At 36.3% G+C, this 14,116-nt stretch overlaps 1 protein-coding gene across 3 annotated transcripts in view; it reads right to left on the bottom strand.

The window, feature by feature from the left end:
* The window catches only part of LOC128860399 (serine/threonine-protein kinase BRSK2), a 138,037-nt gene that overhangs the window by 1,825 nt on the left and 122,096 nt on the right, over positions 1–14,116 (bottom strand). For all 3 annotated transcript variants that reach the window (XM_054097913.1, XM_054097914.1, XM_054097912.1), the window contains 6 exons: positions 10,304–10,528; positions 9,244–9,824; positions 8,855–9,013; positions 8,630–8,796; positions 8,417–8,521; positions 6,328–6,403 (listed from right to left, as the gene is read on the bottom strand). In XM_054097913.1, the coding sequence (XP_053953888.1) occupies positions 6,328–6,403; positions 8,417–8,521; positions 8,630–8,796; positions 8,855–9,013; positions 9,244–9,824; positions 10,304–10,528 (1,313 nt within the window). The remainder of the gene's footprint in view (positions 1–6,327; positions 6,404–8,416; positions 8,522–8,629; positions 8,797–8,854; positions 9,014–9,243; positions 9,825–10,303; positions 10,529–14,116) is intronic.

Genomic DNA, 14,116 nt, shown 5'->3' with positions numbered 1-14,116 from the left:
ACATTTCGTTCAATAAATAAATAGTCAGGCGAGCTGTATGGGTAGTCTTGTGGATTCAATTGTTGCACAGTTTGAACTTGTACGGAAACAACTTCAAATCGATCCGTAAAATACGTCGCATTGACCTTTTACTGATGCCCAAAGCCTGAGCACCGCGTTCAGTCGAAAGATTTGGATTTTCCTGTAAAAGCTCCTGTGCAATGGTGATATTGATGTTTGATCTAGCTCTGCGGTGTATAATTGGACGTGGCACATTACTGAGAATACCAGTAGATTTAAATTTAGCATAGAATGCACGAATTGTCTTAGGATCAGGTGCTTTTTTCCGAGAAAATTTTGCACGAAACGCGCGTTGAGTCAGAATAATTGAGTTCTGATTCTTAATGTAAAGTTCGACGATTTCAGAACGTTCGACAGGTGTATACTGCGACATGGTTAGAATTCTACTGACGTCTACTTTTGAAAATGTCATACTTTAAGCCGCATTTACGTCTACGTCAAAAATTATGGCCAGTTTACATTAGGGAATCGAGTTTGCCCCACCCTGTAGTAATTATACCGAAAATGCGTTTAAATTTAGAATTGCAATTTAGATAAATTTAGAAAAACGATTGAAGTCCCATGCTACACTCATATGGGCAGAGATTTCGCAAAAAATGCGTTAATATGGGAACTTTAAAGTCAATTTTCAAGCTTAAATATCTTTCCTCTCTGAGCTACTCCCTTTACAGTTAAAAAAAAGTAGTCTTGTGAACCTCTTTTCAATGCTAGCGGCTAATATTTTCAACGATGAAATGCCAATTTGCAGCCAGCCTTTGCATCACTGTACGAGGATTGCCGTTTATATTTTGCGCCTAATAATGAAAACGCAGTAAAATAATAACAAAAAGAGGGGTTATTGTTTTTAAAAATTTCTCCTAGTAAGTCAATGCACTCTTGGATTCACTCCAACCAATTTTGTCACTCAGAAGTGGATAACTCCAAAACAAGTTGTTCAAAGGCTTCAGTAGCTTCTTCAGGAAACAAGAAGAAGAAACAAAAAAAAATCATTAGGTGCCAAACCAGAGGTGCAAGGTGGATGACCCATTAATTCAATCTTTTGAATGCTCAAAAACTCTCTTGTGTGAGCCGATACTTGAGAGCTCACATTGTTTTTGTGAAAGAAGATTCGTCTTCGGCGATTGGTTTTTCTTATTTTTTATATCCCTGTTCACTCCACTTGGAAGAATTGGGTGTCGACAATACGTTTCCATTGTTGTTGTTGTTTCCACTGTTGTTTTTGCGCCGTCTCATGTGATGTTGGCATCTGCTAGCTCGCGTACCATCGACCTTCTCCAAGTAATCTTTGGTCAACCGCGACTTCTGCTCCGTTGCGGTTTGCAGTCCAGTGACATTCTCGTGATACTATCTGGTGGTTTACTAAGGGTGTGACCTATCCATCGCCACTTTCTCCATATGGTTTGCCATAGAATGGCTTCCCCATTCGTTGGTCTCCACAGCGCGTTATTGCCGATGGTATTCGGACTGATAATTCTACAGATAATGCGAAGGTATTTGTTGAGGAAAGGTTTTAACCTCTGTGTGATGGTGTTCGAGACCAGCCATGTTTCACTTCCGTACGTCAATACTGATTCCATTCGTGAGCTGAATATTCGCAGTCTAGAGCGCCTGAAGATTTGCATTCGCTCGAACGCCGCCCTTGCTTTGTTTAGCCTGCAGTTGACATCTTCATCTGCTCCGCCATCTGTCGTGATAGTGCAGCCGAGGTAGCAGAAGCTTTCGACAAATTTTTCTAAACTCATTCAAAACAAAAATATAAATTATTTTGTTAGTGGTACAGTTGCGGCACTATAAGAAAAAAACAGGCGATCATTTGCTTTGGGGTATTTCCACTGCGAACAACTTTTTTTGGATTAAGCACCCATACCATCGACTGCTGTTTTGTTTCCAGTTTATATTCATAGATCAAAAATTTTTGGACAATTGTCAAATTATGCACTATCCAATGAGAGCAGATCTTCCTGACGATCAAATATTTATATAATATTGAATATATGCTTGTCACACTAATGCCCAAGGATGCTTCTATCTCGTGATATGCCCCATGACGATCTTGCGTTATGAACTGGCGCACAACTTCGATTCTTTCCAACACAACAACCGAACGTTTGGACGGCCTTCACGAAATTCCCATTGCAACTCGTGGAACTCCTAGAATTCGTTTTACTAGCATTTCATACAGGCTAAGTGCTTCATTTTAACGGCAAAGCTCGAAATAAGTTGATCAATGCACTCTTGCCTCGCTAGTCCACTTCGAAAATCTTAATAAATCGAGGCACGAATATTTTCACCAGTTCCATCTTTTAAGCGAGATGAATTTTGGAACTCACTGAGAAAGGACCAAATAAAGCTCGTAAGTGAAAACGTTATAAGAGAGTTTATGCTAAAAAATACCTAACTTTTGGATCAAATTGGGGGTCATCACACGTAGTGTTGCAAAGGCGCAAAATATAAAAGGCAATAACATGTTGCTCGTAACTTAATTTGCTTGTGCTTTATTGATAAATTCCCGAAATTATTTATGAGGCATTCTCTGAAAAAAAGCCACTTGAAAAAAAAAAAGTTCTTTATTTTTTTTGGCAATAATATATCTTATAGTATATGTAAAAACTAAAATAAAAAATATGGTTTTAGGTCCGTGTAATGCGGGGTTGCCATACTGTCAGGGGTCAAAGTTTTTTGCAAAAAAATTTTCGAACCGCCATAACTTTTAAACGAATGAACGGATTTTAAAACACCTTAAGACTCTTTTGTACAAAATTTCTTAAACTTTAAAACTGTGTATCATAAAAAATTTTTAAATTAATATAATATTTCATTGAAAAAAATTAAAAAAAAATTTTTTTTTGAATTTTTAACCACATGCCCCCTTCGATTTTTTTCAAAAATACCCCAAAATGTTCCTTATTTCATCACCTTTTTACCCCCCAAAGGGAATTTTGGGACAGCAATATTTGTATGAGTTACAAATAAAAAACCAACTCAGTGCAACGCTCTCAATCTAACCAATCTATTTGTTTGACTACAAATTGCAATAATTTATCAGAAGCTGTGAAAAGGAAGTAAAAAATAAGACAAGCAAACAGGATTCCTTAGATTTCAAGCTGTTGCTATGATGAAAAATCATTGATTTATGGACTTTTATTATCTGCATTTAGCGTAACCCAGGATTAACGACGTGGACGTAGCAGACATTTAATCCATTTTTTATTTTTTTTATTTTTTCATTTTTTTTATTTATTTTTTTGTTTTTTTATTATTTTTAAACTTTTTTTGTATTTTTTCAATTTTATAATTTTTTTTTTTTGGTTTTTTAGTTTTTTAAGTAAAATAATTATGTATATTGAATCTTAACTTGATGTTCATGTGCTTTTGCGTTTACGTCCACGCTTTGGTGGAAAAACTACAGATTCTTCAGAGAAACTAAATGTTTTTAATAACAATTCTTCGTTACCGATAGGGATAAATGCGTGATACTTTTGGGTACCATTAATTCTGTTTGCTAAAGAAAATCTGACTTTCAAGGAATTTTCGAGCACATTTTATTCTTTTTTTGAAGAAAAATACACGAAAGTTCGTTCAAGATTTTTCTTTGCCCAATTGAAAAGAGCTTCTGCTGTCAAAATTTGTTGGGAAGGTGGAAGTTGTAAGTTCGCTCGAGCTGCCAATCTTTTTAAATTTCCACCAATACCGTCACAAGGACCTTTCCCATGGGCAGTTTCATGGAAGTGCCATTCAGCATCCACTCCAAAGTCCTTCTTATGATTCAACAAATTAACAAAGTTAAATCGATTCTTATAATGTTGTGCTGCTCCATCAGTAAAATATATTATTTTATTTATCGATAAACTTTGCTCCTTTAAATGTTTCATAAGAATCTTCTGGAATGCATGCACAGCTACAGTATTATGCGTGAGATCATCAGAAAGAACAACTATACTGTTATGTTCAAGTTTCTGATTTTTAACATAATAGTACACAGTTGTATGAATGGAAACTTGATTGTTGTTCCAGTGGAATGACTGAGCAGCATTTTGAGCAACGAATGCATAATTCTCTGCAAAATCGCATAATAATAGCAATTCTCCTTCTTTTAAATTTTTTTTCAGATGCTCTAAATAGCTTGCTTGCTGTCTAGCAATAAAATCGTGATTCCTCAAAACTGTCAATTTCTCACACAAAGTTTCAACAAATTCATTACTATCCTGAACTTGAAATATCAACGTTGAACGGTCTGTGCTTTCCCAAATTTGAAACTCAATTTTATTAATTCCGTTAGACTCGAAAATCTCATTTAAATGGTCTTTTATAATATCAATATTATTTTCGCATTTTTTACATTCTCCAGAATGACATTGAGGTGTCGCATTTTCACAGACCATGATTTTTAAGCAATCTTTATAAGAAGTAAGTTTTAAAACACTGGATTCAGTCAAAGAAGGTATAGATGCTCCGTCAATCATTAAGTGCACATTTTCGTGGTAAGTACATACACAAACCGAATGTGTTCCACATGATCCCGCAAGAACACAATGCTTCGGTCGCAATCGGGCGAAGGTGGAAAATCCTATCTTACAATTCGGATGTTCTAATTTAAAAAGATAATAAAGTTCCGAAAGGTTACATAAAATTAAACGCTTTTGTACATGAACACGTTTTCCATCGGATTGCTTTACAGGAACGAAATCTTTTTTACCTGGCAAAAGACGACTATTTGTGTCCTTTTCATAAAAACTAATAACCAACGTTTTAATTTCTTCAGATAATGAATTTCCATTAATTTTATCGCTTTTTCCTTCTCTTGCTTGTTTGACGAGTTGGCGTGAACATCCAAATATCTTTGCTACTTTTCTTTCTCCCCATGAATCTGGTACAAGTTTTAATAATTCATACTTTTCAAATCTACTAATCTGTGGATCATTGAATTTATTTTTTAATTTTTCAATAATTTGCAACAAATCAGCGGAATCATTACCGTTATTAGTAGATTTATCATCTTTAGCAAAAGAAAAATCTGAATCAGATTCGTTCTCACAATCAGATTCAGATTTATTCTCAGACTCAAATTCGTTCTCAATCTTAAATTCTTCCAAATTCTTTAAATCTGTAGACGATGCAGAAGATTTAGGTTTAGATTTACATTTACCAGTAACTTTAGGCCAACCTTCTTTCACAAGCTGTTTACGACATTTATCACACAAATACAAACTGTGAGGTACGTTTTTTCCAACAATTTTTCCACTATTGACCTTACGTACATTCTTATTTTTATGATATTCATATTGAAAAGGATTATAGCACTTAGTAAAAGGCATAATTAAAAAAAAACCATATAATAAGTAGTGAAAAAAAAATACTTACTGTAGAAAACTCTTTCAATGCGATAATCGTAGAAAATGTTACACTTTGTTAGGCACGATACTTATAATACGCGTGAATAAACTCGGTTGTAAGAAGGCATACAGCATATCCACCTAGCGGAATTTTAGGGTACTTGAATTCTCCAATTTAAACTATGTAGTTAGTATTGGACAATTATCAGTATTGGACAATTTTAAGGACTTTGTTTTCCATTTATGGACATGAAATCTCTTTAATTTCTTTTACAAAATTCCTAAATAATAATTTTTCTTACATTTAGTAAAGTATGATGGAAAAAGATCATAATATAATGCAGTAGGGATGATAGTAGAGCATTTCCTTGGATTAAGAGCGTTGCACTGAGTTGGTTTTTTATTTGTAACTCATACAAATATTGCTGTCCCAAAATTCCCTTTGGGGGGTAAAAAGGTGATGAAATAAGGAACATTTTGGGGTATTTTTGAAAAAAATCGAAGGGGGCATAAGTGGTTAAAAATTCAAAAAAAAAAATTTTTTTAATTTTTTTCAATGAAATATTAATTTAAAAATTTTTTATGACACACAGTTTTAAAGTTTAAGAAATTTTGTACGAAAGAGTCTTAAGGTGTTTTAAAATCCGTTCATTCGTTTAAAAGTTATGGCGGTTCGAAAATTTTTTTGCAAAAAACTTTGACCCCTGACAGTATGGCAACCCCGCATTACACGGACCTAAAACCATATTTTTTATTTTAGTTTTTACATATACTATAAGATATATTATTGCCAAAAAAAATAAAGAACTTTTTTTTTTCAAGTGGCTTTTTTTTCAGAGAATGCCTCTTATATTTCGCTAGCAGCCATGATCTTGGAAAACTTTGTACACTTTAAGGACGCCATTTAAATCGTTTGTGAAAATCTTTATCTTACCTGATAATAAGGTAAATGTCAGTGCAAACAGCATATCCGAGATGTCGCCTTGTTTACAAATTGCGCTTATATCCACCTGAGGGAAGAAAATATTAAATAGATAAGCATACCGAGTTCAAGGTGTAAGGTTGCAGGGAAAGCCGTCCTATATACTAATGAATATTGGTATGGTTTTAGCTGCGGGGTTTGGTTCAAATTTATCAATGATTTTCTATTAATTTACGTACCATTTAGGTAGAAACAAACAAAAAATCGATCCATTTAACAATTTTTAAAATTTAATTCCTCGAAAATTGTTAAGTTTTCAATATCAATTCATATAAGCAAAATAATCTGTGTTTAACCATTTGCATTAAAACAACGTGTGGGAGATGCGATCCCACTTCCATGCCTAAAATGGGAACCTCGTATTAGATACGTGATGACTTTTTCTAGTGAGGGAGAACCTCGTATCAAATATGAGATTATTTTTTCGCAAGAGAAAAACTTTTATCGAATCGTCACTAGATATATATCACTAGATATATAATATAAGGCACGGCGTTAACCAACTTCGATAAATAAACTCGTAAGGCAGCTTTAATGAGCTGTAGTACCAGAGAATGTTAATGGAATGAGAAGGGGCAAATGTGACATGAGCTTTTCTTTAGTACTAGTTTGTTTGACCGCCGTAGAAGAATGGGTGGGTGCGTGATTACCATTCGGAATTCACAGAGAGGTCGTTGGTTCGAATCTCGGTGAAAGCAAAATTAATAAAAAACATTTATCTAATAGCGGTCGCCCCTCGGCAGGCAATGGCAAACCTCCGAGTGTATTTCTGCCATGAAAAAGCTCCTCATAAAAATATCTGCCGTTCGGAGTCGGCTTGAAACTGTAGGTCCCTGCATTTGTGGAACAACATCAAGACGCACACCACAAATAGGAGGAGGAGCTCGGCCAAACACCTAACAGAAGTGTATGCGCCAATTATTTATTTTATTTTTTTTTTAGTTTGTAGATTCATAGTAAGGGGTTTTCAAAATCTACTTACCACACTAGTGAGGGATTGCAGATATTTACCACGCTAGTAGAGGAATTCAGATTTTTTCTGTGTTTACCACACTAGTAAAGGATTTCATATGATTTTTCACCACAGTAGTAAGGGATTCGACTTATTTCATGCCCACAGTGAAGCGAATGAATTTGCGATTGAGAAAGTTGCGCAAGCATTTAGTTTGTGGCGCAGATACTAAAGTCGAAAGGAAGATTCATATGGCTTTTGAGGTGCGTATTTAATTCATGTTCAAGTCCTGAAGAGTGATATTTTTTTCCTTGCACGATTTCTTTTTTACAATTAAGTTGAGTCAATATTTTGAATTTATTGTATTTAGAATTGCTTTAAAATGATGTTTAAGGTTTTTTTATATTTGATATTTAGAAAATTTCTTTCCTGTATAAAATAGTTCATACTGGATACGAACTGATTTTTATATAAATCAATCAACAAGGAAATATGTATGTAGATATAAACATGCATATATTTAATCTCTTTAATCAAATCTAAGCTAAATCAAAAATAAAGCTAAAGCTAAGCTAAATACGCATACAAACTTTCAACGAATGCAAAAAATTTTTTTTTAATTTATTCTTTTTTTAATGTAAGCAAAAAAAAATGTTGTGTAATAAATTTTACGTATTCGCTTATTTCATAGGAAAATAGTAAAAATTTAATTGGTCTAATGTCGAGGTGTGTGTTGTGTGTTGAGGTGAAAGATGTGTGGTGTTTTCAATTTTTGTGTGGGCAAAACTCAGTGTGGTGTCTATACAGTCGGTGTTCTAAACTCCCTTACTACAAATCTTTTAAATCTCAATTGTACTAAAGATAGTTAACAGTAACATTTGCTCCTTCTCATTCCATTAACGTTCTCTGGTAGTACTCACTCAATCTTTGGTTTCTCCACTATCCCTAACGCTAATAATCTGAAATGACCTAAGCAGTAGTACCGTTAAGTATCTAAGTATCTAGGACGACTCTCCGAGAACCTTTTATATAAAAGTAAATATTATTTTTCTTTGAAAGACCCTTTATAAAAAGAAGTTTACTCATTACCTGAAATTTTACATGCCTTTGAAACATGACCGGCCCATTTCCATTGCGTTTATATTCTACACGAAATGATGTGGGTGAGACGACACTATGCGAAAGTTCGGCCATCTGAAAGCGGTCGATGTAGGTTTCAGAGAATAAGAGAAACAAAGTTAAATCTTTTGTTTGAAAGTTTTCAACTTAATAATAAAAAAAATTGTTCTCTTCTATACGCACCGACAAAAAAGCATGTATTAGATGAGCCTTAACGGTCGCTATCGGTTTGCCTTTGACTAAAATCGTAAAGGTTTCGTCCTTTTCCGTTGTTATCAGATTACCAAACCAAGAACGTTTCGTCAATTCCGGCGACGATTCGGGCGTTAAATGCACCTCATCCGCGGACACTGAAATGAGAAAATAGGTGTTAGTCGAGAATTTGATTACTCGCCGTCACGGTGTTACCTTGTAACTTTCTTCGATGAAAACGTGGACTGCCCAGAAAACTATTTTTAATGTTTGTGAGACGTGTCTTCCAAAGTTGGCCGCCGGGCGCATTGCATGGTGAACCAGACATTACTGGCGAACTGTTGTTCATGAGCGGCGATGTAGTAGGATTCATCACTGGAAGACGAAACGGGATGGTATTAAGAACACGCGAAAGGATTTTCATATTTTTGTTATTTTTTAAAGGGAATGACTGTGACAATTGTGTTGAAAAAATCAAGCGAACTTTGATGTAAAAAAATTTGAATTAAAAATTTTCACATCACACTGGCCTCACCGTTAAATTTGAAGTCAAATAAATTTATAACTAATGACATTCTTACTACACTTCAATTTAGCTTCCTTACCGCTATTCGCCTCCGGGTCATGAAACATGCTAATCGCTATAGTTGGTCCGGAATTGGCACGATGATGCACTGCTGAACCACTGCAACTGCCACCACCTGGACTACCGGGCACACCAACACAACTGACCTGTACTGTCGCTTGACGCTCATTACGTGAGTCTCTGCGTTCGCGTACTTCCCTTGCTTCACGCACCGCAACAACATCGTTCCCACTGCCACCACCACCTCCTATGGCTCCTCCACCGCGATCACCTCTATCGCCACCACTACCACTGCCCACACTAATAATACCCTCGACGCCTGTTTGTGACGAGTGTGAGGGTGTACGACTTACAGACGGATGATGTTGCACCGAACCGGAACGCTCGCGGCATTCACTCGAATAGGTAGAGTGACGGGACGAGTGTCCGGCGGATGTGGCTGCAGGCGAGGATGGACGTGAGATTGCGTTCACTTGTTGTTGCGCCGAGTTAATGGGCGAATTGCAGCGTGTGGGACTGTGATATGACGAGGAACGCACCGAGGAAACCGAAGTGGGTGATCGACGCTGGTGATTACGCGAACTGCTGTAGGACCGGAAGCTGTGGTTGATTTGGTTTTGTTCGATAGGATTTGGTTGGATTTGCAACAAATTAGCGCACAAGCGAATGACGATGACGGACGTCGTGTATTTGATGATGAAATAATACGAAACGTAAGTGTAAAAATGTATGTATGGGGGGGGGATGAGTTGTGTGCGCGTAACGAAGCAGCAGCAGCATGCAAGAAAAACATGATAAATGGCCAAAATCGATTAGTAAATTGACTTCATCGAACGCACATTTCGTAAATGTATTGAAATTATCTTGAATTTTGTTGTAATGAAATAATTTTAAGCTGAAAACGATTGAGTGTCACATTTGAGTGAGTTGGTCTGTATGCACATAAAATCACAGCGGTAAAATAAATATATCAGCAGCAAAGAATTGCGTAAAGCCAACTGCAACAATTTGCTTAAACGCAGCTTTGAAAACTTACTACATTCGTAGATATTAAGCCACCTTGTAACTTTAGTACTCACTTGAATGCTTGCCGTCGCGGTGTTAGCGGCGAACCTTCCGATATTTGCCCATAACTGGGCGAATTCGTACCATTTATACGACAAGTATCGAGTCGTTTTCTGGGCGGATCCACTGCATCTAATTCACTACGAGATTTTTGAGCGATTTCATCATCATCTTCCAAGGCAGGACGCCTTCGTTTTCGATCCAAGAGTAGAAAATAAATCACTTTTTCGGTGTTGTGACTAAAATGGAAGGAGAATAAATAAATTAGACTCAAATTGAAGAAGAGTTTCTAAATAAATTTTAAAGCTGTTAAAGCTCACAAAGGGTATCTGACAGGTTAAGCAAGCACAAATCTATTGATTTTGCGCTTAATGGTTTAAAACTTAAAATTAAAATTTATCGATCTTTAGCTCCTAGGCTACGACTACTAACTTGCCGGTCAACTTCGATTATTTCTTTATCGTCATCAGAAATGCCTGAACGGAATAGATGAAAGCAAAATTGCATGTAATTATCTGAAACAGTATTGGCACCAACTCGCAATTCTAGCGGCCTGGCTTGGACTTTCGCCTTGGTCAAAGAAAAACTATAAAATGTACCAAATTTTCTTTTTGTTGACCTCCATTATTAACACCCTGTCACTCACAACTGAATGGAACAAACAGAAAACAGCAAAAGTATTTGTTTAGTGGGAAATGTCGCCTTGACAACGAGCATAAACTTTAACATTTTTTTATCGACACTTTACGAGATATCGATCACTACAGCCATCTATAGAGAAAATAATGGTTTTTTCCCCAAACTAATATAACTCAAAAAGTTAACAAGATTCTACTATGAAACGTTCAAGGATTACTAAGCATAGTCTCAGCTGTTAATGGGTAAAATCTGAACGAGGTACTTTGTACAATTTCTTTTAATAAAAAAAAAATTGATTTCTTTGTTTGTAATTTCTTTTAAACATTATATTTTATCATTGCTTCGCTGCACGTATTTGAATATATCTCGAAATGTTAATGGAATCCTCATAAATAAACTTTCGATTTAATGAAAAAAAAATTTAAAAATTTGAAGCCGGGTATTTTTGAAGATTCAGAAAAATCCGATTACCCAAAATTGTAAATCTTTTATATTATGCCCGTTATTAAACTTACGAAGGCTACTGAGTATAAACTCAGTTATAAATAAAAAACAAAAAAAAAAAAACAATTAAGGAAGAAGAGGGAGGATTTTTCAAAAATTACAAAGAAGAAAATTCTCAAAATTGCTACCAAAGTGCATAATTTGTTACCCGAAAAACGTAACATTAAAACTAAAAAACAAAAAATGGAAAAAATTGTTTAAAAGAACCCAAATAATTTCCAAATAAAAAAAATAGTTCACATTCCAAACGCATTTTGAAAAGAAAAATGTTTTTTGAGCAAACAGTTTGACTACAACTCGCAAAGTCATGGGAAACCTCTATAAAGCTTTCAGCTATTAATGAAGAAATAAGAAGTAGGAGTATTTCACGAAAATGACAAAAAAAGTTGGAAAAAGATTGCAAACAAAAAATGGAATTAAGGATGTGCGGAAATTTTTTCGAAGCACTAAGTTGATGCTGTTGTTGTTGTATAAGGGGTTTATACGACCAATTTTAACATATGGTTCGGTAGTTTGGTGGAAAGCTCTAAAGAGAGAATACAACATCAAATTATTTAGCAGAATACAAAGATCAGCCTGTGCAATAACAGTTGGTGTGATCAGACTATGTCCTAGGAAGGCCCTGAACGCTCTGACATACGTTATTCCGGTAGATCGACATATCAAGAAAATGGAAACAATGAGTGCATTTAGGTTAAATGAAGCGGGTCGCTGGAAGGAAAAAGCTCATGGCGATGCCAGTCTATTACCACGACAAACCCAGTATACCTCGAAGAAGACTGACTACATCGTTCCGACGGTGACATTCAGTAGAAATTTTGTCAATCTCTTTCCATCTCGGAAAGAATGGAATAAGGGATTCTCACCTAACAAGTTCGGCACCACAGTCTATACAGATGGCAGTAAAATGGATTGTAGTGTTGGAGCTGGTATATATTCCAATAAACTTAAAATCGAAAAATCTGTGCGTCTCCCTAATGCTTGCAGTGTCTTTCAGGCGGAAGTAGTGGCAATTGGGGAAGCTTGTAGGCTACTAATCGCAGACCCCTTTTTTAAGGGCAATATCGCTATTCTTTCGGATAGCCAAGCTGCAACAACCTCTAAAGGGGTGGAGCAAAGCAGGAATAGCCTCACCACCTTGAGCGAAAACCATAAAGTTATCTTAATCTCGATGCGGGATATCGGAGCATCGAAGGTAATGAAGAAGCGGATGAACTGGCAAGAAGGGTATCTGCCATGAATAACTCTCTTGCAGAATCGGTGCTCACACCAATAGGTGCAGTCAAGAGTGCAATTTCCCTAAAATACATCCGAAACGCAGATTGTAGATGGAGGGACCAGAGAAAATGCAAAATTAGCAGAACGTTATGGCCCACCTACAAACTTAAGAAATCGTCAACATTGATAAACATGAAATGATGGGACTCCTGGAGACTAACGGCAGACATAACTGGCTTTTGGTCTGTGGCAGAACAAGTCACCAAAATGGGCATCCCTCACAGCACATACTGTCACAGTTGTAAACAACCGGAGAAAAAGAAAACAATCTTCCATTTCCTCTGCGAATGCCCTGCCCTATGGAGGGACAGAATGTTAGCCCTGGGCCAACCGCTGTTCGAGAGTCTCGAATAGCTGTCTGGCTTAGACGTCAACAACCTGATAAGGTTCCTGAACCGCACAGACTGGATATAGTCATGCTGTAAATAACTGGTAAAGAAGTTGGTAACGAGGATGTGGCAACAAAAAGGTGCGGAAGCGCTAGTTGGATTCTGGAAGAATCACCACTTAAACCAACCAACCAACCAAGTTGATGCTGAGATCGAGCATTCAGTAAATTATCTCCGAGGATATTTATCACTAAGTATGAGCATGCCAGCGGTAGAATATTGCGTGATTGTTACCGACATTTCTTTTCATGGCACTTTAGTAATTATATAATATTTATAATTTCGGCTAACGAGTTTTTCTCCACTTGCAAGTTTAACTCCATAAGCCAGATGCTTGTTTTATAATTGGTAAAAAAATTTTAAGCTTCGGAATACTTTTTTCATCCATCCTTCTTTGATTCTATGGGTATTGGAATAGCTTTCCGCCCTAGTAAAGGAAGTGGCACTGCTGATAATATTTTTGTGTTCGCTCTAGTAAATACGTGATTTAAAGGTGTATATGTGAAATCTCGATCGCAGTAGTTGACATTCGTGTGAAGCACGAATATCCTTTTTTATCTGACGTCAAAAAAGTTTATGTTCGTCCCGAAAAAACAGCACTTGCGGCAAGTCATTCTTCATTATTACCTTTTAAAGAAAAGTGCAGCTGAAAAGTGTCGTATATTGGTCAGTGTTTACGATAATCTCGCTCTATCAAGTACAACTTGCAAAGAGTGGTATCGGCGCTTCCAAAGTGGCAATTCCGACGTGCGTTATAAAGATCGCAACAATTATTGCATGAAGACGCATGTCGAACCCTTGATGGTATGTCTAAAGAGTTGGATGTTGAAAGATCCGACAGAACCAACAGTACATGTTTGCACGCAATGGGAATGATTGCTTGCTTTCTGGACGCAAGTAACTAGGTGCCATATCATTTGAAGGAGAGGGATATCGAGAGACGTTTGGTGACGTGTGAGAAACTTCTTGAGCGGCAGAAAGGAAAAGGTTTCCTGCATCGCATCGTCACTGGCGATT

The sequence above is a fragment of the Anastrepha ludens genome, chromosome 4 (assembly GCF_028408465.1).
Source record: "Anastrepha ludens isolate Willacy chromosome 4, idAnaLude1.1, whole genome shotgun sequence".
Classification (NCBI taxonomy): domain Eukaryota; kingdom Metazoa; phylum Arthropoda; class Insecta; order Diptera; family Tephritidae; genus Anastrepha; species Anastrepha ludens.
This window is presented reverse-complemented; position numbering and strand designations above follow the sequence as displayed.